Below are 26,784 nucleotides of genomic sequence, written 5' to 3'. Positions count from 1 at the left end.
CTGTTTCATTAAAAATTCTCAGAACATTGAACATAAGTCAACATTCCATGGAGAAGAAAGTATTACGCAGCTTGCATGTGTGCATATCTGCATATCGGAGCACAAAATATTGACATGATAATTGCAGTCAAGCCTGAGTGAACAGTGGCCTGTGGGAATTCAGCTGGTGTTGTACCAACTGGATGGCTGCTCAGGACACAGTTTGAAATGCAAGGTGCAAGTTAGCACTTTATTCAGCACAGGCAGGCATCATTTAAAAATCCTTGGGGGAAACCCTGGTGATGTGCAGATGTTAAACCAGTCTGTTCTGAAGTGCTGATATTTTTGAGCACTGTAAGAAACTTGTGCATTTTACATGAGAAAACGCTTGCAAAATTAAGAAGAAAATATGAATGCTTAAAATATTCACGTTAGTGCTTTAACCATAACCTCCACAACACAGTGTAATGCGTAAAGAATCATCTATGTGTGTATAGCTGTAGAAACTAATTGAGTTTCATCATGCAGTTTATGAGGTACTGGAAGAAACCAGTTAATTTTTCTGAATTAAGCTTCTTTAGTAGACAAAATAGTACAGAATTAAATAAATAGTGCAGAGCAAGGAGATAGTTAAATGGTTTTTTTTTATTTTTATTTGAACCATGGCAAAACAGACCACAACATACTGTCATTCTTAAAACATTTATTGCATTATAAAAACAGTTTATATTCCAGTCAATTCTAGGGTTTTTGAAAATTCTCTGTACAAATAAACCTGGGTTGTTGTAGTTTTCATTTAAGCTCAATCTATGTTAAACTGAATATTAAAAAAGACCCTGTGCTTTTATGTTTTTATGGTAATAGTTCCAGGAAAGAATTTGCAGCATTCAGGAAGCTGTTTAAAGCATATATGATAATTTTGTCACAATCTAAACATTTCAAAGCTCTCTCTGCTTTCACCAGAGGAGAGCCAACCTCTTGCTTAACTATTCTTTTGACCTGCGCAGCCCTCCCGCCCCCTGCTTCAAAGGGCCGCGAGGAGCGCTCACAGCCCACCGCCCTCCCACCCCCTGCTTCAAAGGGGGAGGGGGTTTGCTTTTGGCTTGGGGCGCTGGAAAGGCCAGTGTTGGGCCTGCCAACAATATGATTTGTGCTTGCAGTAATGGAGACTTGGTTTCTCAAATAGTTTGTGAGAGTCAGTTGTCTTTATGCCACATTTTGTTCTAACTAAAACCTTCAGAAGAAGCCTATATGCAGCACACTTCAGTAATCTAGTGATCAGAGTGTGGAACTTCATGTGGTATAATCTACATACACATCTGTTTTATTGTAGGAAAAAGCTTACGACTAATAACTGCATATACCTTTATATGCAGGCATATATGCATATACCTGCATATACTGTTAACTGAAGCTCTGTTTGATAAATTAAAACAAATTATTACATGGTTTATACATTGAAGAGTTTATGTAGGAAAATATAGAAACATAGTAAAGTGCAAATACACTATGGGTGGGGCCCATAAGGAATTACCAGGGCTGGGTGAAGAACAATTTGGAAATCCTCCAACACGCCTTCCAATCTGCCCTTCCAGGATTCTTTGTGTTTAAATGGTTTGAACAGGCTTATTTCCCCTTTAACTGACCTTCAGTATTCCTTTCAAGAGCATTTTCAGTCCTCATCAGCCCTTTATCTAACTGTGTTTTAATTGTATTTTATTATATTAATTGTATTTATTGTAATCATGGTACACACCATGTCTTGTGAGCCGCCTGTCAAGTCTGCAGATTCAATAACAAGTCGATGTAGATACAAAGAACTAGTTTATTGATACTGGTTACTTGCGGCCTTGGCTAGAGCTTGAAAAGACTGAAGACCGTATAATAGATACATTGCGTATAAGGAACGCTTCAAAGGGATTCCTACAGGCCGGGGAATCTAGCAAAGGGAACATTAACACATAGATGTTACTAATACATTCTCATGTTGATTAGAGGCCCACGGCCTTGGTACTCCCAGGCTTCCTGTCTCCCCCGAGCCTGAGCTGAGAAGGTTCAGATAAGACTTTTCACACATCACCATTTCAAAGCAGGGACATTCTCTACGGAGGGGAGGGGGGAACAGGGGAGAGCTAGCTAGCAGCATTTGGTTACACTTTGGTTCTACCCAGCATGCTCTTTGAGTGAGCCAGAGTTAAAACCAGACTTGACACCGTCCTGAGCCTGCCTCGGCGGGGAGGGTGGGATATAAATAAAAGTTTATTATTATTATCAGGCCATGCTTCTGGGGGGTTTTTTTGGAAAACTTTTCTTTTTGTTAATGTACAAGATATTTTTCCTCCATACTTGGGGAGTCCCTTGGGTGTACATAGATCCCTACCTTGTCTTTGGGTGGCCTTGCTTTCATCATCTTCAGGGAGCATAATTAATGTATTACTAGAGCAGCATTCAGTCTCTATAGGGCACATGCAGGGTTTCTACTTGACTGCTTGATGAGAATGCTACTGCTAGAAATAATTGAAAAATACGAAAAGCAGAAACAAGTTTACAAATGGAGGACAAAGCCAAAACCAACTTCTTCCACAGGATAGACATAGTAAAATAACTTGGGATCTAAGCACCAGGAAAAAGCCATGTCCAGAACATTGTGCAGGCTTCTGCTGTTCCCCTTGCAGTTGTATCTGCTTCGTTTGTGGCAACAAGTCAATGTGTGTGTGCTCATGAAAGAATAAGAGATGCATTCATATGCTTACAGTTTTGTTTTTGTAGTGGTTCTTGCTGTCACAGTGTGAATCTGGAACAGTTCCTACATGACTGGTGAGGTTCAGAGCTTCTTACCTTTAGCAGAACCTGAGATCTTCAGGCATTTCTTTTCAGTGGTTCCTAAATCTAAAGATTGTACAGAATTTTGAAATTCAGTTTTTTTTAAGTTGAGGGGGGTGTCTGAAAACAAGAGGCTGCATTTTAGCAACTTGTCAGACTGGGGCCACTGTATTTGTACCTTGATTTAATTTTTTCTGTTAAGCAAAAGTGAGTAGATGGTACTATATATTTTTATTTGTATTATTTTCATTATTTATCTTCAGCACTACTGTTTTGTATATATATTATAGGAAAGATAATATTTTGTAAACTTCAAAAGTGAACTTTTGAAAATATTTGTGGTTTTTAGAAACTAAGTTCTGTTTTCACACCTCATTCGTAGTTAAATGCTTCCTCCTCGTCTCCTATATTTCATTTTTGACAACTCATTAAAAATGGGCCAAATCCCAGAAAATATGATCCTGTCATGTTGCATAATATATAGCGTGGGCCATATGCAATAGAAAATTGTTAGTTAATGATTTAGAATAATTTCTCAGATTTTTTGGCTTTCAGTGGCTGGCGAAAACTGACTGTGAAAAATCCATGTGGTTAAATACAGCTCTGTTAAACATTTAAAATAGGCGGTACTCATGGGAAAAGTGATTGGAGCTTAAAACTTGTACAAATTGACAGCCTCTCTTCACTCCATTTTTCATCCTAAAGAAGTCTGCAAATATTCTTAGCGCACATCATTATTGCTCATCAGTGGTTCTAATTAGCTAAACTGGAGTTTGTCTCAGTCATTGATCATCATCAACTCTTTGACAGTACCTGAATATATTTTTTTCTTTTTGGGGTGAACACTTTTTAATGTATTGTAGGCATGTACAGTGTATATTAATTGAATCAACCGTTTTTTCCACAACACTGTTTACCTTTACAAGCAGACCTTCCTTCTGCTTTCCCCCCTTTCTTCCCGTTTATCATACTTAAAATGTTTCAGTGGATTCAATGATACGCTTGTAGCTTGAAGCATACAGCGATATTACTTAGCATGTCTTCTGGGAGCTTCCTTTTAATGAGTATTGGAAGATATCCTATGCCACCAGGAGGAGCTGGTGATAAAATTCCATACCAGGCTTTAATTTATCCTCAGGGCTTCTGCTTGCACCCATTGTATACAAAAATGGAAACATTTAGACAGTAACTATGTGTTTAGGCAATTGTTGTGGTAACTAATGGAGGCACATTCCTGGCCAGTGTGTAGTATTGTCTTTCCTTTGTAGCAAGCAAAAAAGAATTTACTTTTTTTTTTAAAAGTTCAGATGTTAGGTTCATGCAAAAAATAACTTTTTTTCTTTGTTAAGTTCAGTGTTGCCATGTGCTTGCAGTTTTCATTGTTCTCAAGTTAGACACTGTGACAGTAGTTCAGAGTGGGGGAGGTTATGATGCACTGTATTCCTGTTGCTGTTTGCTTCCTGGATGAAGGCCAGTTGAGTGGGTTTACCCTTCTGTCTCTGCAAGGGTGGTGGGCTAATTAGGACAGTCAGGCCTCTTAGTGAATTAGATTCGACTGACTTTCAAAATATTTTAGGCAAGCGTGACTCTGTTGTGGTCCTAGAATCAGGATTGAATTGTTAAGGCATTAGGCAGGATTGCTCCCTAGGAAAACAAACCCCCCCCCCTTCCCTCGTGAAAGAGGATCCGGCCAACTGGAGAGCTGTTTACAATAATTTCTGGGCAAAGGTATGGAGTGGGTAGTAGAGTCACTGTGGACTTATGTGAATGGTCCTTCTTCCCTTGACCATACAATTCTAGCTTCAGGCGTTTTAGAACTGAGACTTCATTAGTTACTCTGGTGGATAACCTCTTGTCATGATCCTGGGCCTAGTGAGGCCTGCAGTCTCCAGAGAAACCTGCCTAGGAGTTACAAAAGAGCCTGCATTTCCCAGGATCCCTTCTTCCCCTCTGATTGGGTGGCAAGGTTTTGGAGGGAAACTGGCCCAGAGAGGGGTGGGGCCTGGGAAGAGAACATAAAAGGGTCAAGCCCAGGCAGGGTGTGTTCTTTTCCTAGGAGGCAGAGCTGAGGAAGAGCTGCTGCAAGGAAGAGACCCCTGCCTGAGGAGGAGGGGCGAGTAGGCCCAGGTCTGGCTGAGACAGTCTAGGGACAGTAAGTCCAGATGCATTAGGGCATTTGTTTCTTTTCCCTTCACCTCTTTTACTGCTTAATGCACCTTGTTTGTTATATTGCACTGACTGAACTTTTAAATAAACTGTTTTTGTTGTTGTTGTTCACTCTGCTTGGTACTCATGCCTATTATTTGGCCTAAGCTAAAGGAGGCTTGATGTAACCAATCCTCCAAAAGCTTACAGTAGGCCCTGTAAGAAGAGCCCTGTGTTCTTGGAGGATTGGCTACATCAGGGGAGGTGTAGCCTAATATACAAAGGAGTTCCTGCAACAAAAAAAGCCCTGAATCACAGTATGAGTCTTTTCAAAATAATGTAGAGCAGAGGTTCCCAAACTTATTTGGCCTAACGCCCCCTTTTCAGAAAAAAAAAAATTAGCGCCCCACCCCTGGAAATCTGCCTTCAAGAAGTGGACTAAAAGATGCAGTGACATATTTGCACACAGTAAACAAATATTTTGTAAAGAAGACACTTTGAAGCTTGAAATTCTAAAATTATTTTATAAAATTAACCATAGTAACGTTTGAATACATAGAGAATTTTTGAAATTTCTTTATAATTATTATCCCACCCTCCCTGCAAGTGGGCTCAGGGCAGGTAGCAATTGAAATATAGTATACGATGCAACACTTACATCATACAGAGCATTGCAACAAAACCAGTGAAGATAAAATATGCATGTAGCGGTAAACAGGAAAAGCAACAGGCAGTCTGAGTTCAACTTACCAATTAGTTCTGGCTTGCAAAACGTTAAGAACATAAGAGAAGCCATGTTAGATCAGGCCAATGGCCCATCCAGTCCAACATTCTGTGTCACACAGCGGCCAAATATATATATATATATATATATATATATATATATATATATATATATATATACACACACACACACACACACACACACTGTGGCTAATAGCCACTGATGGACCTCTGCTCCATATTTTTATCTAACCCCTTCTTGAAGGTGACTATGCTTGTGGACGTTGTGGTCAGTTAAGTCCTACTTAACTGTCTCATTTGGAGTACTGTGTGCAGTTCTGGTCGCCGCACCTCAAAAAGGATATTATAGCATTGGAGAAAGTCCAGAAAAGGGCAACTAGAATGATTAAAGGGCTGGAACACTTTCCCTATGAAGAAAGGTTGAAACGCTTGGGACTCTTTAGCTTGGAGAAACGTCGACTGCGGGGTGACATGATAGAGGTTTACAAGATAATGCATGGGATGGAGAAAGTAGAGAAAGAAGTACTTTTCTCCCTTTCTCACAATACAAGAACTCGTGGGCATTCGATGAAATTTCTGAGCAGACAGGTTAAAACGGATAAAAGGAAGTACTTCTTCACCCAAAGGGTGATTAACATGTGGAATTCACTGCCACAGGAGGTGGTGGCGGCCACAAGCATAGCCAGCTTCAAGAGGGGTTTAGATAAAAATATGGAGCAGAGGTCCATCAGTGGCTATTAGCCACAGTGTGTGTATATATATAAAAAAATTTTTGCCACTGTGTGACACAGAGTGTTGGACTGGATGGGCCATTGGCCTGATCTAACATGGCTTCTCTTATGTTCTACTTCTCAGTCTTGCTCATCCACTTCTCTTTCAGATAGATTCAGGTCCAACAAACTGGCAGCCCTGCAGTCTCCAACTTGAAAAGATATACACACAGAAAATTAAGATAACAAACGATCAGGGCTTTTTTTGAGCAGGAACTCACAGGAATGCACTTCTGACTGGCTTGGTGCCAGTGGGTTTGGCCTAATATGCAAACGAGGTCCTGCTGAGCTTTCTCTACAAAAAGCCCTATGTAAAGCAATGGTGATGTTAGGGGGTGTGGCCTTACATGCAAATGAGTTCTTGCTGGGCTTTTTCTACAAAGAAAGCCCTGTAAAGGATAATATTAAAATAGGTTATAATGGAGAATTGATCCATGGGTATCTGAGGCTTTGGGAGGGCTGTTTTTTTGAGGTAGAGGCACCAAATGTTCAGCATAGCATCCAGTGCCACTACTCAAAACACCCAAGTTTCAAAACAGTCGGACCAGGGGGTCCATTTCTATGAGGCCCCAAAGAAGGAGCCCCTATCCTTCATCGTTGCAAATGGAAGGAAGGCATTTAAACAATGTGCAGTCACTTTAAATGTGATTGCCAGAACTCCCTTCAGAATTCAATTGCATTTGTCACAACCGTACTCCTGGCTCCACCCCAAGGTGTCCTGCTCTACCCCCAAAATCTCCAGATATTTCTTGAGTCAGACTTGGGAACCCTACCCCCACATGAATAGTTGGGAAAAAATCACCTTTGCAATTTCTTTAATTTTGAAATCATTACTTACCATCAGCAGTGCAGAAATTGAGTAGTATTTGAAGCAGCAGCTGTTTATCTCAGTCAGTTCCATGGGAAGTAAGGTCAGAGCGCTGGAAACATGAAGTAATGAATGAAGCAGGCAGCCAGCCATGGGCTCCTGGCTTCAGTTTAGGAAACACTTAACTGCTTCTGGAATGACATGACAGTTTCTTTGAAAAGGCTTTACTACTATGGAGATAGAGGCTTCTTTGATGTAATGCCAGTTGGTCATAGCTTAGTTTTTTATGACTGTGTCATAGCTACAGGATTGGGTTGGGAGGGCAGACTAGACTGCCATAGTGCCCCATCCACAAGTTGCAGAAGCCTCCTGTCAAGAAATTGAGCATTTCATCAACCGTGTGTGTAAGTGTTTGTCTGCATCATTAACTGGAAAATGACAATACCCAAGTTCTAAGTGTTTGTGTGGGTTGCTATCAGTTTAAGTAAGCCTAGAGACCATGTTCTTAATGGTAAACATTTGTAAAACAGTAAACACCTGTGAACTGTCAATTCCAACTGACAGGAGGCCATCTAGTTTGACAGGTATTTGACAGGAGAAGATCTAGATGGGCTAAGTTGGTTGTTTTGTACCAATGATTGGTTGCACAATTCTAGCACTTTGACAGCCAGTCAGGATATAAGTGGAGGAGCAGAAGATCAGTGCTGGCGCTAGGGGTTCCGCCGCCCTAGGCATGTCCCCCCATGCACTCCTAAATGGATATTCTTTGCACTCCGGCAGTGACATCATTGCGCCAGCCAGCAGGCAAGCCAAGAACCCCAGATGGGTCACACAAGTGCTACTGCACCACCTCTTTTCTTCTCAGGGCAAACATTGTCTGTGCTTGTCAGAGGCTTCAAAGGAAGCCTCAGAAGAGTGGCCCATTTTACTGCTGCACGCTGCTTTTGGGTTGAAAGCGGCTGGGTCGACGGCACCTTCCCATTGCAATCATCAGCTCTGACTAGTGCAATGGGAAGGTGTTGCCACCCAGCTGCTTTCAACCTGAAAGCAGCAGGCAGCAGTAAAATGGGCTCTCTCTGGAAGCTTCCTTGGAAGCCTCTGACAAGCACAGACAACATTTGTCCTGTGAAGAAAAGCGACGGGGTGACGGCGGCACCCGGGGCTCTTGGCTTGCCTGCTGGCTGGCGAGATTGTGTCACATGGGAAGGGGGAGTAAGGGGGTTCCCAGCAGCGATCCCTGACAGGGTGGAGCCCTAGGTGGATGCCTGCCCTGCCCACTCCCACACTCTGCCCCTGCAGAAGACACTCTTGTGTCTGGGGCATTGCAGTTGGCTAAAATCAACAGAAGCAACCACCTCGTAACCAGAGGACTGTAAGAAGCTCTGCAGAAAATCTTGTGAGGAGAAAGCTGCAGGTTGGAACTTTCCAGAGAAATTTGTGCAATTGCCTCAGTGCTTCCAGTGTCCTGACACAAACTGTATTGCTGAAAGAGAAACTGCAAGCAACCTTGAGAAGCTGCTAACTGTAGCAAGTATTGGCTAGGATGGCTATTAAGGTTTTTTGTTTCTGTGTTTCTTGTTTGTCTGTACACCTCTATTTTTTTTATTTTGTCTTGTAAATAAACTACATCCTTCTTATATTTTAAGTGGAAGGAGTTCTGGTCCTCATTGCTAGTCTAATTGGGTAAATTTGCACTGAGTAGCAGACAAAAAGGAATCCTCTATTTTTGTTAATGGGAATTTTCCTCTAAATTAGAAATTCTGGATACCTCCCAGAAATGTGATGTTTTGACACCTACCACCCTCTCCTCCCCTCCCCTCCCATCCCATCCCATCCCCTCCCCTTCTCTCCTCTCTTCTCTTTTTTCTTTATGCTTCCACCGCCCCCTTATTTTTATTTGCCGCCCCCCCCATTGCACCCAAGGCTACTACCGCCCCCTGGATCATTTCAGCGCCCCCTAGGGGGCAATATTGCCCACTTTGGGAAACACTGATAGAGGTTTGTGGCTTACAGAAACTAGTGGGTGAAGCAATGATTGAGTGAAGGCAGGGATAGGGCTTGTGAATTATAGTAGGGACCTTGTTACCCTTTACTCATAATATGAGTACCAACTGTTGGTTCTTCTTGATCTTTCTGCAAATTGGGGGAATGGACAGAGAGTTTTCAAAACCAAACCTGTAGCCCAGCACAGCTATAATTGCTTGTAAGCACTATTCATTATTTCTCAAGAGTCCCTTTTTTCTATAATTTATATATGCTTAGCTTTTACTTATTGAAATAAATGGGTCAGAAAAGATCTTAACTGCACCATGTTCAAATTTTTAGACTAACAGTGCCATCAGAAGCAGGTCTACTTGGATCTTTACTTAATGGGGCTTACTCCCAGGAATGTGTTCTTAGGTTTACATTGTAAATACTATGAAGAGCTATGATTGGTTGTTATTGCTTTAAAAGGAAATAAAAATAACAGTTGTTAGTTTCCAGTGTTAATGACTAAATAAGTCATGGGTTATATTATCTATATAACAGTGATTTATATTAATGTAGTTAATATGTTTTCTCTGTACACACTGTGTGTAGATGCTTTATGGATAGTAAATAATATTTATTTTGAAAAACACCATCCACTGTATAAGTTTTTGAAACCACTAAAAAGTCTGGATGTTTCCTGTAATAAAAAAAATTTCTAAAATGTGAAATTTTATGGAAAATTTAGGATGACCATATATTACTTGTGTGTGCCTTATTGAAATGTCTATGAACATTCTCTTTGTTGAACATTCTTCTGTTAAGCAAACATATCATTTTAATACAGTGATAAGCATTTTTTCTTTGGCTTGGAATACTCTATTCTTGCCAATCAAGTTACTCAGGAGCTCTACAGGCATGAAATTCTCACACACTTCCACCCCCAGTGTTTGTCTGTGAATACAGTGGTCTCCAAAGCAAGGCTGTGGTTGGCCTTATAATGAGTGACCTCCTGTTTGCTATGTAAGAAATGGCAGTGCTACAGCCAAAGCGACATTTTACGAATCAGCGTGAAGAACTTTGGTTCTAGATGGCTGTCAAAGTACCCTGTCCAGTATTGCTTAGTAGAGGAACAACAAAAACCCAACAACCTTGATGATCACTTGCAGGGAAGTTTTTCTGCTGCCTGTGCCATGCTCCAATCTCTGCATACAGCCCTGGATGTACGTGGGCTATCTAAAGATGATTCCAAAGTACCAAGACCAGAGCAGTGCTCAAAGAATTGAACTATCATAGCTTGTCCTATATGCTGCAGCTGGCACTTCTCCTTAAAAGGTGAATGGGAGGAGTGCACTATAGAGGTCTGCAGTGGGAAAGTAGAATTGGTGGAAACCTCTCATGAACAGAACAGTCCCTTGCATTAGTGGGAGGAGGTTTCCAAAGTACCAAAGTTCCAAAGATGATTCCAAAGTACCAAGACCAGAGCAGTGCTCAAAGAATTGAACTATCATAGCTTGTCCTATATGCTGCAGCTGGCACTTCTCCTTAAAAGGTGAATGGGAGGAGTGCACCATAGAGGTCTGCAGTGGGAAGGTAGAATTGGTGGAAACCTCTCATGAACAGAACAGTCCCTTGCATTAGTGGGAGGAGGTTTAAGATGAAAGCCCACGTGATCCTGGGAAAACAGTTTATTTTTCTAAGAACCCTCCTCCCTGATTTCTGTTTAGTCAAAGATAAACCCTTTCCTTCCCATAGATCCTTTGAAATAAAGACTAGCAAGAAGGGGGTCCTTTGTCAGCTTTCATCTACAAACCTTGGAATGTTTGTCCTCTCCTCACTGAGAAAGCATGATAATCAGATAATCCTTGTACATTTTAGCTCATATAAATTAGCCTGTACTTTTTAAAGTTCTGCATTTCCCTTCCCCAGTTTTCCTCATTTGTCAGTCTGTTTATTCTTAGAATAAATTAGGGAATTTTGAGACTTCATAGATTTTGTTACCTGTAGGAAAGGTGGAAGAGACAGAGGTGTTTGCCTTGCTGGAAACGAAGGACTTTCCCAGGTCTCTCTCCCTGCATAGATGGGACTTTTTCTATCATGCACATGGACACTCCAGAAGCAGAGATCTAGGATTGTTCTGGAGCAGTCCATCAGCACTGCAAAGAGTTTATGCTTCCCAGCTGGTGGCACTTATTATCTAGAAACAGAGTGTCCAAAGATGCTAAGAGATACATAAAGTCTTTAAAAACATATGCATTCCACAGATGATCCTGCACTTTTTTAAAGGGCATATTTCTCCTAGGTTGTATTTGCTAGGGATGGGAAGCTTGCCTCTGACCTCCACATCATCGTAGTTAATTGGCTTAGTGAGAAGTGGCCTGCCTCATGGAGGTGACTGGACAATGGTTGGAAGCCAACTGCAGCACCAAGGATCATCAGTTGGCTTACTTTTAGGGGTCAAATTTTTATAGCTCTTATAACAATTAGTCAGTGTGGTATACTGATCAGACTTCTCCACTCTGTCATGGAAGTCTGCTGGGTGAGTTTGGGCCAATCATACACACTCAGCCTAACTATCTCCCAGTGTTGTTGTGAGGATAAAATGGAGGACAGGATAACATTGTAAAGCCTCTTTGGGTCTCCACTGGAGATGCAGGGAGATAAATTAAGCAAAAAAAAAAAAAATTGATCCAGATCTGAGACTAGTTCCCGACAGAGTTGGGAAAGTCTGCTCCTGCTGTGAAAGCAGCAGTTTAAGCAAAGCAAGAAAAACACCATGCACCAAATGTTGCAATATAAGTGCAAAACACTCTTTTACTCATCCACTTTATCACTAATTCTTAAATGTCCTTCAGAGCAAGTAAACAGTAGAAACTCAAACTTTAAATGTTGCCAGGTATGAAAATCTGCTGTCTTGTCTTTCTGTTGAGAGACACAGATAGCCTGGCTGCTCCTCTTTGAAGAGTATTTCAACAGTAGCAGCAACACGAGGTTCAAGTTCGTGTTTCCTTTATACTTCCTCTGGCTGCTATTTTTACACTCCAAAACTTAACATGCGAAAAATAAAATAAATATACAGAGTATGTTTTTACAGAAATTAACCTTCAACATTTTCAGTGCATGTAGTCACACAGCATCTAACTTACCCCATGCTTAGGTAACAGCTCACAGTCATATCTTATCAGAATGCACGAACGGTTCTTGCCATAGAGCATTCTAAGCATGCGCTATACAGGCTATCCCAGCTGATGTCAATTACATTCTGATTCATGTGGTACAACTTACAGTTATTACACAAACATAGAAAAATCTAAGGAAGCATTCAAACCCCACAGGGACATGGTTTAGAATTTGTGAATAAAAAGGTTTCTTTTTGTAATAAAATTTTAGATACAATCTCAACATTGTAACGATGACCCTTAAAGGCATACACCACAGTACATTGTACTTCCTCACAGGAGTGCTGGAAATCAACACAGTGTTGCACGGTTGGCGCATCTATATTTGACTGACGAATTCTAGACTTATGTTCAAGAAAATGTGCCCTTAGGCTACGCATGCTAGAGCCAACATAGAATCTTGGACATGGACACCTTAAAATATAAATTATTCTAAATGTACTGCAGGTTGAAAAATGTGTAAATTTCCAATGAAAACCATTAATGATAATTTCACTCAATTCCAAAGTATTAGTACAGATTGAACAATTTTTGCATTTGGAGTGACCTATGGGCATATCCTGTACATTGGAAGCCTCCTGTGCAATATCTGAATGTATTAATGTATTCTTTAATGTTCTACACTTCTTCCAGCCAATTATTGGAAACGAAGAACATCCTGGCAGATCCTCTATCAGATGCCAGTTCTTTTTCAGTATCTTAGTTATTTGTGTGGATATAGTTGAATATTGGAAAGCACAGGCAAACCTACAGTCCAAATTCTGTTCTGATTCCTTTTTGTCTTGCAACAGTTCTTTCCTATCTTTATACTGAGCCCTGATCATGGCATTTTGTAAAACTTCTTTAGGATGGCGTTGTTGTTCTAATTGTTCACAGAGGTTGCTGCTAGCCTCTGCATAATCTGACTCTGTAATACAATTACTCTTAATTCTCATTAGTTGCCCATAAGGCAAATTGGTCCTAACATGAGGAGGGTGGAAAGAGTCAAATTGAAGGAGGAAATTTCTATCTGTGGGTTTGGAGTACAATCTGATGCCCAATCTGTCATTTGTGTCTCTAAATACAACAGTATCTAGGAAATTCTCTAAATACAACAGTATCTAGGAAATTAACTTCATTTGGGTTACAATGAACTTCAAACTTGAAGGTTGGGTGAAGATCATTACACCAAGTTGTGAATGCATCTATGGTACTGTGGTCTCTGTACACAAGACACAAGTCGTCAATGTATCGATAATATTGTACTATATTCTCATAGAATGGATTTACTTGTGCATTCATAAAAAAACTTAGTTTCAAAGTATTCCATGAACAGGTTTGCCACATCCAATGCACGAGAACCCTTAGCCACTCTTGACATTTGCAAATAAAAATCATCCAAAAACCTACAAAAATTATGTTCAAAGACCAGATCAAGTATGTCCAACAAAAATGATTAGGGGGATGCACTTTGTCTATCCTTTTATTCCACTGCTATTCTTCATGCGGTACGTTAGTATATAACGCAGGCACATCCATGGTTACTAAGACTTCATCAGGTTGAATTGCTATGTCTTACACTTTCTGGACAAAAGCCTTAGTGTCTTTAATGAATGACTTAATACAAGGCACAAATGGGCAGAAAAAAACTCAGATACTGTGCTAGTGGTTCTAGAATAAACGCTGGACCCGAAATAATAGGGCGACCTGGAGGTGGGCTGCCCTTTTTATGGATTTTTGGGAGTGCATATATAACTGGGCATCATGGAAACATTATATAGAAACGTAGCTGTCAGCTCATTTATATAACCCAGCATCATTGCGTCTCTCACCATTGTTATATTCATCACTGACTTTGTTGGATCTCCTGCCAGTTTTTTATAATGTCCAGGAACCAGGATTTTATTTATTTATTTATTTATTTATTTTTTACCATATTACAGTAATCTATTTTGTTCATTAAAACTACCACACTGCCTTTATCAGCTGGTTTTATTACCAAGTCAGAATCAGTGGCTAGCCTTCTTATACAGGAAAATTCCTCATGAGTAAAAATATGTCTGTGCCTGCGCGTAAAAGCAGCAGTTAGCAGAGTGGAGGCACATGAAGAAAGCCTCCACACTTCTTGCCAATACACCCTACTGCTCCTTCTTGCCAGCTGTTGCATTGCTGCAGAAGCACTGAGGCAACCACAATTGTCTTCCCCTGTAACCTCCTTGTCTTCATATCCGAGTGGCAAGTTGGCAACACAGCTGTTCAGCTATAGGAGAAAATAGCTGTTAAAGGACCGGACTCCCCTTTCCCTCGAGATGCACTGCTGCTAAGCTGTGGGGAAGAAAAAAGGGCTGGAGGTGGGGGTGGGAGTGGAGTAAAGCAGAGCTTAGCTGTACCCCTTTTCCTAGATTGGCTTCAGAAAGAACTTTAACATGTTCTCTGACCCAAAGCCATCTGCCATTTCCCTTTTGAGTTGCAAAGAGGGATTTCTTTTTGCTCTAGCTGAAAGGGAAAAGCCAGGCACCACACATGTTGTGCGAAAGCAGGGAAAGATCACAATACTTGGGAAGGGAAGGTGGAACAGAAGCCTCATTTGGAAGCCATGCAGGTTCAGATTCCTGTAGTGTAATTGGTTGTTTGTTTTGTTCAAGAACAGAATGAAACAAGCAAGGTGAATAAATGGCAAGTGTGATGAATGCTGCTGAAAAGCGTGCACACACTTTTCTCTTTCTGTATTTCGTAATTAAAGCAAAAACTAGTTGCATATCATATCTAGTTAAAGTTATGATACGCAAGTTAACATTTTTGCCACATCTGGAACTTGATTGAGAATATAGTGTAAGAAATCATTAGGGAACTAAACATCCTTGCCCCAAATCTGCCAGTTGCTGACAGTTTTAACACAGTATACTTTTTTGAGTATACCAATGGGAAAATAACTGAGTTCTTCAATATTTTGCTCTTATTATATTTACAACATGAAACTAAGGTTTCACTGATATCAGTAATGGGTGAGGAGGCTTCTTGGAAAAGATACTCTGCAGATCTTTTCAAAAATAACATATCTGGTCTTGGTATCAGAAGCCCTGTTTCATTTAGAATAAAGTTGTCTTAGTTGTTTGGAAATAAAATTTGCTGTCACTTGCCATATGTTCCATGATTAATTCTGCAAGCGCTGTCAGCCTTAGATAATTTAATTTCCCATGCTTTAAAATGACATTCGTTATTATCAGGACATGAAAAATTCAAATGATTAGCAGCAAATTATGACTAATAAGTGTCAATATATTTTTTGTTGTTTCTAGAGAAAAGCAGAAAGCTGAACTCAAGGACAGGACGGTTTTGGAGATTTTGCAAGTCAAAGACAGCAGAATACAGGCACTGGAGCAGGTTAGTATTATGCTTAAACAACAGGTGAGAACTATATCACTATGGTCATTATGGGCTTCACTGAGTTCTGTTTCCTACTGCATCTAAAATACAGGTTGCCCGAGAGCCTAATCCCGATTTCCAGGTACCACTAGTTAATCTTCACAATTTCCAGTCCAAAGTCTTGGTAGCAGTACCTTTATGGAACATGAAGCCTAGCTCTTCAGTCTTCATTTCTCTGTTCCATCCTCCTGTCAACTAGTTATTGGACAAGCAGAAAAAGGCAGGAGATTTGCTTGGGTACAACACATAAGTATGCAGTGTGGTGTTTTAACTAGAAGTACATTTGGGCCATTTTCCCTACATCACTGATACTGTACAAGGAGATGTCTTTATTTCATCCTGTGATTCTCCTGGTGTCTTGCTTCTGTCCCCCCTCCCCCTACGGAAAAACTTTTTTCTGCCTCATACTTTTCCAAAATATAAAAGTTACCCAGTTTCTTTGATATTGCCCTGTTTATGCATTTTTGAAACATTTTTTTTCCATTGAAAAAAGTTTGATCTGCTTTTTCTTTTAGCAGAATCTTAGCCTGACAGCTTCATAAGTCATGACTTGGGTTCCAAGACCATCCTTTCTAACTTTTTTATGGCTTTGCAGAATGGTGGGGGAAAGATGTGTTTATATTTGCATTTGCCCAAATCTGTGTTCTTTTAGGAATAAAAAAATGGAGTTCGCAATTCTAGGAAGAATATACATGGAATATGAATGAAGACTACAACAGGGACATATAGGAATGAAAATTCTATGAAATAACACTAAAATTGTTTGTTTCATTGATCTTCATCGTTGTCTCTGTGCAGTTCCACACATGGGTCTTGCAATGGATCAGTACCTTGGAGACTCCAATAGCTCAGTCAGAGCATCTTTTGGTGCGCTTTCCATCTCCAGAGACTCTCTTTCCGAACTCTCCAGAGTCAGCAAGCAGCAGATTAATTCAATCCGTCATGCTGTATCTTGCTCTTCCAGAGTCTTCGCATCTTCTGTAGCCCTCAGACACCATGCTTGGCTTCGTTTGACTAACCTACAACTTGACATCAAGCAGAAGATCGAGGACCTGGGATTGTTCCATGCTTCCACTGATGAGGTACTCACCTCTGTTGACAACTGTCGTAAAGGTGCTAAGCATCTGGGAGTCACTCAGCCATTCCCATGGCCTTTTAGCCGTTCCAGTGTTAATGTTCCCGTAAACAGTCAGAGTACTGGAAGTAAAGGGTACCACAGTCCAAACAACCATTTCAGCAAAAATCCCGTAATCAGCAATCCAAGAAACCTACACCACTGTCTAAACAGTCTCTTTGACTTTTCTCCTTACCCCATCGAGAATTTACAAACAACTTATCAGGCAAAACTTTATCCCTTTCTTAAGACTTGGCACAAGATCACCACAGACTCTTGGGTGCTCACTATAATTTGAATCAGCTACGCCATAGAACTCACTTTGGCCCTTCGCCGCTATCGTTTCATCACCACCCCTCCATCTCAACAGTTACAACAGGAAATTCAAGATCTACTACTGAAGGGTGCAATAGAGCCTGTTCCCCTACATCACCAAAGGACAGGTTTTTACTCAAGGTATTTCCTGGTTCCAAAATGAGATGGGGGCAAGCGGCCTATTCTGGATTTGAGAAGACTAAACGAATGGATAGTCTTCAAAAAATTCAGAATGATCTCTGTCCAGTTGATCCTTCCCTTAATACCTCAGGGATGGTATCCCTGGACCTTCAAGATGCTTACTTTCATGTAACCATCCGGCCTCAGCACCGGAGGTTCCTAAGGTTTGCTGTGGGTCATCAACATTTTCAATACCATGCTCTCCCTTTTGGCCTATCAACAGCCCCACGAGTATTCTCAAAATGTATGGCAGTGGTGGCAGCGGCCCTTCGTCTCCGCAACATCTCCGTCTTCCTGTACATAGACGACTGGCTCATAGTTGCCCCCTCACCGCACCAACTCGAGAGAGATCTCTACACTACTCATTCTCTTCTGACCTCCCTGGGTCTGTGTGTGAACATCACCAAGTCTCATCTTACTCCGACTCAGGACATTCAATTTATAGGTGCTCACCTGTGCATGTGCCCCCATCTAGTCTTCCTTCCTCAGGATTACATTCTGACAATACAGTCTCTTGTGATCACAGTCATGCACTCTCCAACACAGCCTGCGCTCATATTGCTGCGACCACTTCTGTAATTCGGTTTGCAAGGCTCTGAATGTGGCCCTTTCAGCTTTGGTTTGTATGTACTTTTCACCGACACATACAACTGCAACACACCATCCTAACTGTACCTCAAAGGCGGTCCTCTTATCCCTCTCGTTGTGAATCAACCTAACCAATCTTCTTCAGGGTACACCTTTTGTTCTTCCTTCTCCTCCTGCTGTGGTGACTACGGATACCTCAATGTGGGGTTGGGGAACTCACCTAGAGAACAAGACCGTCAGGGGCATCTGGACTTTAGCAGAAAGATGCTTTCACATCAGCTGTCTAGAACTTATAGTGGTTTACAGGTCCCTCCAGTCGTTCCTTCCTGTGTTAACTGGCCGACACGTGCAAATCAGCACAGACAACATGGCTACGGTCTTTTATGTCAACAGACAGGCCCTTTGGGAGTGGTGCATCAAGAACAACATCTCCCTGACTGCCATTCACCTTCCTGGAGTGAAGAATACCTTAGCAGACTCCTTCAGCAGACTTCATCTTGACAACCACGAGTGGTCTCTCGATCCACTCTACCTCCATCGCATTTTCAACATTTTCGGGACACCTCGCATAGACATCTTTGCATCCTGGGCCAATGCGAAATGCAACCGCTTTTACTACAGGGGCACCAACGATGCGTTCCTACACACACGGGCAGGACCTCTTCAGTATATCTTCCCTCCAGTCCCTCTGATCACTCACACTATTCTCAAGATTGTTCGGGATGGGACAGACTGCATCTTAATAACACCTTAGTGCCCACAGCAACTGTGGTTTACAAAACTTCTTCAACTCTCATGTCACACATACCGGCGCTTACCTCTAGCGGCTGACCTTCTAATGCAACATCATGCTCAGGTGTGGCACCACAGTCCTCAGCTTTTGCAACTCACAATATAGAAAATTCACCCTTAAACTTGCCACCTGAAGTTGAACATGTTATTTTGAACGCCAGGAAACCTTCCACTAGATGTTCTTATCTTTTCAAATGGAAACGTTATTGTACCTACGTGCAGTCTCACCATCTTGATCCTGAGACTGCACTACTTCCTGTGGTCTTACAGTACCTGCTGTCCTTACAAGTTTCTGGACTCAGTTACACTTCTCTAAAGATTCATGTGTCAGGTATTTCTACCTTCCACAGGCCTGTTGAGGGCCAGACTGTTTTTGCACATCGTTTGTCCAAGTCATTTCTAAAGGGAATCCTTCACCTTCACCCTCCAGTTAAACTGTTTGTTCCCGTTTGGAGTTTGTCTTTAGTTCTTTCCTCTGCTCATGAGACCTCCTTTTGAGCCCTCGGCTTCTGTTGATCTACACCTTATTTCCTGGAAGACCTTTCTGCTTGTGGCACTCACCTCAGGCAAACGAGCTAGTGATCTGTGTGCTTTTTGCTCTGACCCACCTTATACAGTTTTCCACAAGAATAAGGTGGTTCTCCAAACAGATCCGGCCTTTCTCCCCAAGGTGGTGTCTACCTTTCATCTTTCCAGTTCTTCTCTACCCACATTTTTTCAAGAACCCAAAGACTCAGGGCAAAGAGCTCTGTACATCCTTGATATGAAGTATGCCTTGTCATTCTGCCTCTCACATACAGAACCCTTCTGTAAGGACCCTAACTTTTTGTGGCCTATGGCAATCCCCATAAGGGATCCAAAATATCTACCCAGAGACTATCTAAGAGGGTATCTAATGCAATTCGGTTGTGTTACGAGGCTTCTAAACAACCCTTACCTGAAGGTCTTAGGGTTTATTCAACTAGAGCTGTCTTGACCTCTTCAGCATTCCTAGACAGCATCTCCTTGGAGGACATCTCTGCTGCATCCTGGTCCTCCCCGTCCACGTTCGTCTCCCACTATGCTTTGGACGTTTGTGTTAGACGTGACGCTTCATTTGGTCAAGCTGTTCTCAAATCCATCTTCCACTAATATTACCTCAGGTGAGTATGAAATTCTATATGCCAGCACCCATCTCCTTATGTGCTTCCAGCTTGCTAATCACCCATGCGTGGGACTGCACAGAGACCATGATGAAGATAAACAGGTTGCTTACCTGTAATTGATAGTCTTTGAGTGGTCATCTGTGCAGTCATACCCACCTACCCAGCCTTCCCTTCTGTTGGCTCTTCTTTTGCACATGTCGTTATAGTTTGGCAGTAGTGGCTGAAAGAAACTGAGTGGGAGGGGCGCCTTCTGCTCTCTCCAGGCATGCACAGTTGATGCCTGCTCCCCAGAGCGAGATGGAAAGTGTGCCAAAAGACGCTCTGAGTGAGCTGTTGGACTCTCCGAAGTACGAATCCGTTGCCGAAGGCAATACTCATGTGTGTGACTGCACAGATGACCACTTGAGTTATCAGTTACAGGTAAGCAACCTGCTTTTATCCCAACTTTGCTTTGAGAAACTCAGGGCAGTATACATACAGTCCTGAAGAGTAGGCTAGACTGCTAGCCCAGAGGACACTCAGGCTATATGGGAATTCCATCCCAGGTCTTCTAGGTCTACCTCCATCCACTTACACCTGAATGGCCTTAGATTCATGCTCTTTTCAGGCAGATATCTTCCACTCTGAGGGCTATTTGTAAATCACGTAGTGGCAAAACTGACTTCGCCACCAAGTATATATTCTGTGGGTAACTGGCTAATCAGTGTCCCTGACAATTATTATACATCCATTTGCAAATATATGTTGGACGCATTCACACACTACATTTTCAGGTGTGTTCTGAAATCAAGTTTGGTGTATATGTAGCAAACATAATATATGATAGTGTGCTCAAACAGTACTCATTGTGATCCATCAGCTTCTTTAATAACTTTTGAGTGTTGTCTCAGAGGGTTTTTAATGCTTGTTGAAAATGACATTTCTAGAAGAATGATAGTTCTAAATAGTCCTTCTGGACTTTGATTGTTTGTATGAACATTTACTCAGTTGTATCTCGCTTTATTCATTGGGACTTACAGTGCTAATTAAAGTTTGTGTAGGATTTTAATGCTAGAAGTATACTGAAATCATACTGCTCTCTGAACACAGGCATATGCCAATTTAAAGTTGTAGTAGTAAACGTAGTGAATGATATATTGAAATGTAATATACGTATTTCTGTAAGCCTAGTCAAATGGCTTTCCTGTTAAATAGGGTGCAACATGGATTGCTTCTCATAAATATGCAGCAGATTAGTTGTGGTGTATATAGGTAGCCTAGCCATTCCCACATTTGGCACATTCCCACATAGTAAGTGTCTACTGTGGCATGCTTCAACTTTGTGAAAATGGTCAGTTTTCCCATATCCCCCTACTGCCTTTATTCTTACTGTATCTGTCTGCCCCAAAGAAGAAAAGGCCTTAAAATTTCACCTGGTTCATTCACTCTGAGGACCATGATCCAATTTAGAATTAAACTTCCCTAGATCCATTGAAATTAGTATGCTGAAGTGTACTGAACTCTGTTGGAATCCAAATAAGCAGCCAAGTAGTTTATTTGTTAAAAACATTAAAACTTCTGTGGTGCTTTGAAGGCTAAGAAATATATTGTGGCATAAACATTTGTGGGTCGGGCCAGAATTCATTGTCAGAAAAGAAAAAAAATCCTTCCTTCCTTCCTTCCTTCCTTCCTTCCTTCCTTCCTTCCTTCCTTCCTTCCTTCCTTCCTTCCTTCCTTCCTTCCTTCCTTCCTTCCTCCCTCCCCCCCTCCCCTCCCTCCCCTCTTGTTTCCTTCGGCATCACAGCTTGCTTTGCCAGACTTGCTTAGTTGCACAGGAGCTACAGAGCAAAGCCTTTATTTTCTCCATTGGCTGAGGCTCCTCCCTTGGGGAGAAGGGAGGAGAGCAATCCAGGGTTGCTATCTCTATCATACAGCAAAGCTACTGAGCCAAGCCTCTCTTCCTTCTATTGGCTGAGGCTCCTTTCCCCTCCCATCTGGGGAGGGAGGGAAAGAGCCAGAGCTTCCTTTGCCCAGTTCCCACGATCACACAGGATACAAACACCTTAAAGGCCAACAGAGTTTTATTCAGGGTATGAACTTTTTGCCTTGCTAGGTAGAGAGAGAGAGAGAGTTTTGTTGGATCGTTATACCAAGGCTTTCCTGGGTGCAACTGAGTTTACCTCCCCCTTTCTACAGTATTCATGCTTCATGAGCCAGTCTTTCTCAGTAGGAAAGCGATTTAAATGAGGAATAACAACAATCCACTGAGTATGTGTCCAGACCAAGTTCATCCAGCACATTTCCTTTATATAGAGCTAATTTTTAAGCTTTTTTTTTTATTAAAAAACCCCTTTAATTGTGTTTGTCAGAAATAAAGTTTATATGTTTGCTACCAGGCATAACACTTTATGACACACATGGCCCAGCCCAACAAGTTCTCATTTAGGTCAGATGCAGCCCTCATAACAAATGGTTTGACACCCCTGTTCTAGCAGAATATAGGCATGGTTCTAAACTCTCTTAATTCAGTGGATAATACACTGATTAGAGTGGCACTGTAAGATCCACAGCTCTTCAAGTGGTATACTAGAAAGGGGGAAATGACTAAATTGAGAAGGTATTGTGTATGGACACATCTGTGTGTACGTGTTTTAAAAATGTAAATTTTGCACTTATGAAAAATGAATCTATGACTTGTTTTATTTATGTAAACTGAGCAAATGTACATGCTTTCTCTTATTTTACGGCCTGGGGCTTGCATATCTGTGGAACCGCCTCTTCCCATATGAGCCCCCCTGGGCACTGCAGTCAGCTACCCAATATCTTCTTGTGATCCATGGGCCTAAGGACACCCATCTGGCTTCGACAAGGGCCAGGGCCTTCTTGGTCTGGACCCCTACCCGGTGGAATGAGCTCCCACTGGAGATCTGGGCCTTGAGGGACCTATCTAAGTTCCTCAGGGCCTGTAAGACAGAGCTCTTCCACCAGGCTTTTACTTGATCCAGCGAGCATCCTATGAAGGCATCACTCCCCCAGCATCCAGCACCTTACTATCAAGGTGCGCAAACTGTGTTGAAAGCTTCCAATCTACACGATGTTGTGTGGTTTGTTGTGCTGACTACTGCTCTTGAATCTGATTGATATTTTTGTGGTGATGTTGTTTTGAAGTGATGCATTTTAATGTTTTAATGTTTTAAGCCACCCTGAGTTTGCTTGCAGGATAGGTCGGGGTAAAAATTGAAAAATTAAATTAAATTATATTTTGCATGCTTATTCTGCATTGCTTAGTAGTTTGCTTAATTCTTATTCTTGTAAGAACAAGAAAAGTGAAGCAAAGAACAGTGTATGTAGCGTAACATGCCACCCCCTAGCCACTAGAACTGTTATTCAGCAACCAGGGGTGGTCTTAGTGATTCTGGCTCTCCATAATAACTGCTGCCTCCCCACTGAGGCCACCCTGTTCTCAAGCAAGGAGTAGCCATCACCTCTGTGAGATGGAAAGGAGCTGCTGCCACTTAAATCTACCAGTCCAAGCCTGGAAAGTTCAGGTGCAAACAATCACCGCTGGGAGTACCCCAGTCTGCAAAAGGTTATTCTTACGCTTACTGCCCTTTGGACAGGTGGAGCTGTGGATGGGCCAGGAGGCAGGGTCCTTTCCTAAGCTGTTTTGGCCTCCCTATCTGGCTAGATCATTGGGTGCGGGGGTAGGTTGGCAGTCACATGTAAGATGGTTGGGGAGCCAGTCCATACATCTGATTGCCTGAGCTGCTGCTCTTAAGCTAACACTGGTCATCTCATCTCCAGAGATGCAGGCACTGTGGCAGTGTGGCAGTTGGGGTCCTCACTCACTCATTCCTCCTCTTTCACCCCCCCCCCCCATTCTCTACTGCAATTTACCAACAATTAAAGGAGCACACATAAAAATTCAATTCTTTACAGAGCCCTACCAGGCGGTGGCAATTCATTAACCTCATTAGCCAAGAAGTTCTATGCACTACCAGATGATGTCATGGAGGACTCAAAGTTCCACTGGTGGATGCCCTGATGGTGGGCCTGCATTTGAGAGCTGTACTACTCAAGGAAGGCAAGAACTCACTCAGTGACTCAGTGGATAGAAAGAATGAGGCAGCACTAAAAAGCCTCATGAGGTGTTGTCTTTGGCTGTCAGAGCATCCAAGTATTATTAAATTTCACCCAAGCCATCATCATCTGGGCAGGCAATCTGTTGCAGAATCCAGATACATTTTCCCTGGATTTTAAGAGTTTACTACTAAAAATATATAGAGTGGCGGAATGCTTCCCAGCACACGATTCATTTTTGTGCCAGAGTTCAAGTAGCAAACATTGCAATCAGAAGAAATATTTGGCTAAAACACTGGATGGTGGATCCTCTGTCCAAGAGTAATCTATCATCACAGAATTTTTTGGGTAGACTTCTTTTTGGGGAGTCTAAGCTGGATAAGGTTTTAGTTGAAACCTAGGAAAAGAAGATGATGTCCTTGACCTCAGTAAACAGACATAGTGTGCTAAGTCCAAATCACATCATAGCTTCAGATAATCTATATATGGATTCAGATAATCTATGTATGGAAGGGACACCAAGGACTTCAGAGGTTTTTGGTCATTTGGATACAGTACCAGGACCCAGCAGAGACAACTATCAATCTTCAGACAGGACAAAAACCTGCCAACCAAAAAGCCTCTGCCTGACTACCTGTCTGGGAGACAACTTAGCTGTTTTCTCAGAAATCTGGGAAATGTCAATACAAGACAATTGAGTGATTTCTATTATTGAACAAAGTTAATGTATAGAGTTTGTTTCTACTCCCCACCATCACCACCACCATTTTACGTCCTCTCTGATACCAAGGTCACAAGAAGTGCTACTTACTTTAACAGGCTGTTCAGCCCCAGACCCAAACTGGAACAATAGAAGAAGTCCCCAAGGGCCAGCATTCAGTCTACTCAGTACTCTTTGTGGTTCACAAGAGGTCCAAGGATTGGAGGGTAATTCTGAGCTTGACATTTCTGAACAACTGGGTAAAGATACAGAGGTTTCGAATGGAATATTTACATTTTGTAGGTAATTCCAAAAAACTATGTCATGACTTCCCCAGAACCCAGAGAGGCCTATCTATGTATCCCAGTACATTAGGACTCCAGGCAATTTCTCCATTTTTACCATCAGGAACATCATTTCCAGTACAAGGCCTTGCCTTTTGGCCGTTTCTCTGCTCCAGAGGTGTTCATGAAGGTCATAGTGGCCTTGGTAGCAAAACTGTGTAAGATGGGGATCCATGTCTATCCATCTGTATTACATACTTCTCAGAGCCAGGGATGAGTTGATGTCCTTTAAGTTTCCAGAGACAACAGTTAGTTTGTTCCAGTTCCATGGCTTCATTGTCAATACACAGTAAAGCCTGTTATCTCCAACACAGAATCTTATTCACTTGGGAGCCAGGATCCACATGTTACAATTTTTTTTTACCTGGTGGAGAAACAGCAGAAGAACAAGGCTCTGGTTATTTGGAAAATCCATTCTGTAGAACTCATACAGCTTTCAGCAGTGCAGGGCTTCATGATAACCCCCGCAGATTTGATTCCTTGGGCCCAATTCAGTTCCAGAGCGTTACAGTGAAGAGTCCATTGCAGACTAATTGCCTTTCAAAAGGACATAACCAAAAGCAAACAGAAGCTGATCCACAAATCAGAGAGCCTGAAGGAGTTGAAGAGATGGACAGCTTGCAAGAATCTAGCTAAGGGAGTAAGCATAACCTATCCTCATCAGGTTATGATAACCATAGATGCCAGCAAAAGGGCTTGGGGAACTCATTATCAGATGCCTTCAGACGGGATCTGAAGTAGCAACATGCATTGGTCCATACAGACAATATGTTGATGAAGGCCCGTATAAATTGCCAGAGATGCACCAGGTCAAAACCTCTATTTCTGGAGTCCAGAGCCAGTTTGGTGTAGTGGTTAAGTGCGCGGACTCTTAACTGGGAGAACCGGGTTTGATTTCCCACACCTCCACTTGCAGCTTCTGGAATGGCCTTGGGACAGCCATAGCTCTTGTAGGAGTTGTCCTTGAAAGGGCAGCTGCGGTCTCTCAGCCCCACCTTACCTGTTGTGTGTTTGGGGGGAGGAAGGGTAAAGGAAATTGTGACAGCTCTGAGACTCTGAGATTCAGAGCATAGAGCGAGATATAAATCCAATATCTTATGTGGGTGGAAAGAAACCTCACTAGTCTAAAAACAGAACATCAAAGAGGTTTAGCCAACCTGGAAGCAGATTGGTTAAATAGGAAAGACATGGATCCAGTTTGGCTGCATCTGACAGCCTAGAAATTGAGAGATCAGACTTAGAGGTCCAAGGGTTTCCCAGAGAAATAACAGGCATTATCTTGCAGTCTAGAAGGCCGACCATGAGATTAATTTATAATCACACGAGGGTCACCTTCAAAAGCAAGCAGACAAGAAAAAATTGGACCTTCTTATGAAGACATTGTCATATTTTTCTATGAGAGATGGAAACTAGACCTGAAGTCCAACACATTACGGAGGCAAGTTGCAGCCCTCAGTGCCATATTAGGACATAATAGACTGAGTAACTTGTTAACAAATAGACACATAAAACTCTTCTTAATGGGAACAAAGCAATTGGCTCCATCTGTAATGCATAGATTTCCCACTTGCAATCTTTCAGTGGTGCTTCAGGCCATCAAGAAAGCTTTTTTTGAACCATGGAAGGTGACTTTCCTAGTAGCAGTTACATCAGCCAGAAGGGTGTCATAGATTGTGGCAATGTCATCCAGCAAAAAATTCTGTGTCTTTCATAAGGATTCATTGTC

The 26,784-nt window shown here is 41.9% G+C and overlaps 1 protein-coding gene across 1 annotated transcript in view; it reads left to right on the top strand.

The window, feature by feature from the left end:
• The window catches only part of CNTLN (centlein), a 380,111-nt gene that overhangs the window by 38,850 nt on the left and 314,477 nt on the right, over positions 1-26,784 (top strand). The window contains exon 3 of the mRNA XM_060236541.1: positions 15,695-15,779. Coding sequence (XP_060092524.1) covers positions 15,695-15,779 — 85 coding nt within the window. The remainder of the gene's footprint in view (positions 1-15,694; positions 15,780-26,784) is intronic.

This window comes from Heteronotia binoei, chromosome 4, assembly GCF_032191835.1.
Source record: "Heteronotia binoei isolate CCM8104 ecotype False Entrance Well chromosome 4, APGP_CSIRO_Hbin_v1, whole genome shotgun sequence".
NCBI lineage: Eukaryota > Metazoa > Chordata > Lepidosauria > Squamata > Gekkonidae > Heteronotia > Heteronotia binoei.
Note: the sequence above shows the minus strand (reverse complement) of the source record. Positions and strands in the feature narration are given on the sequence as shown.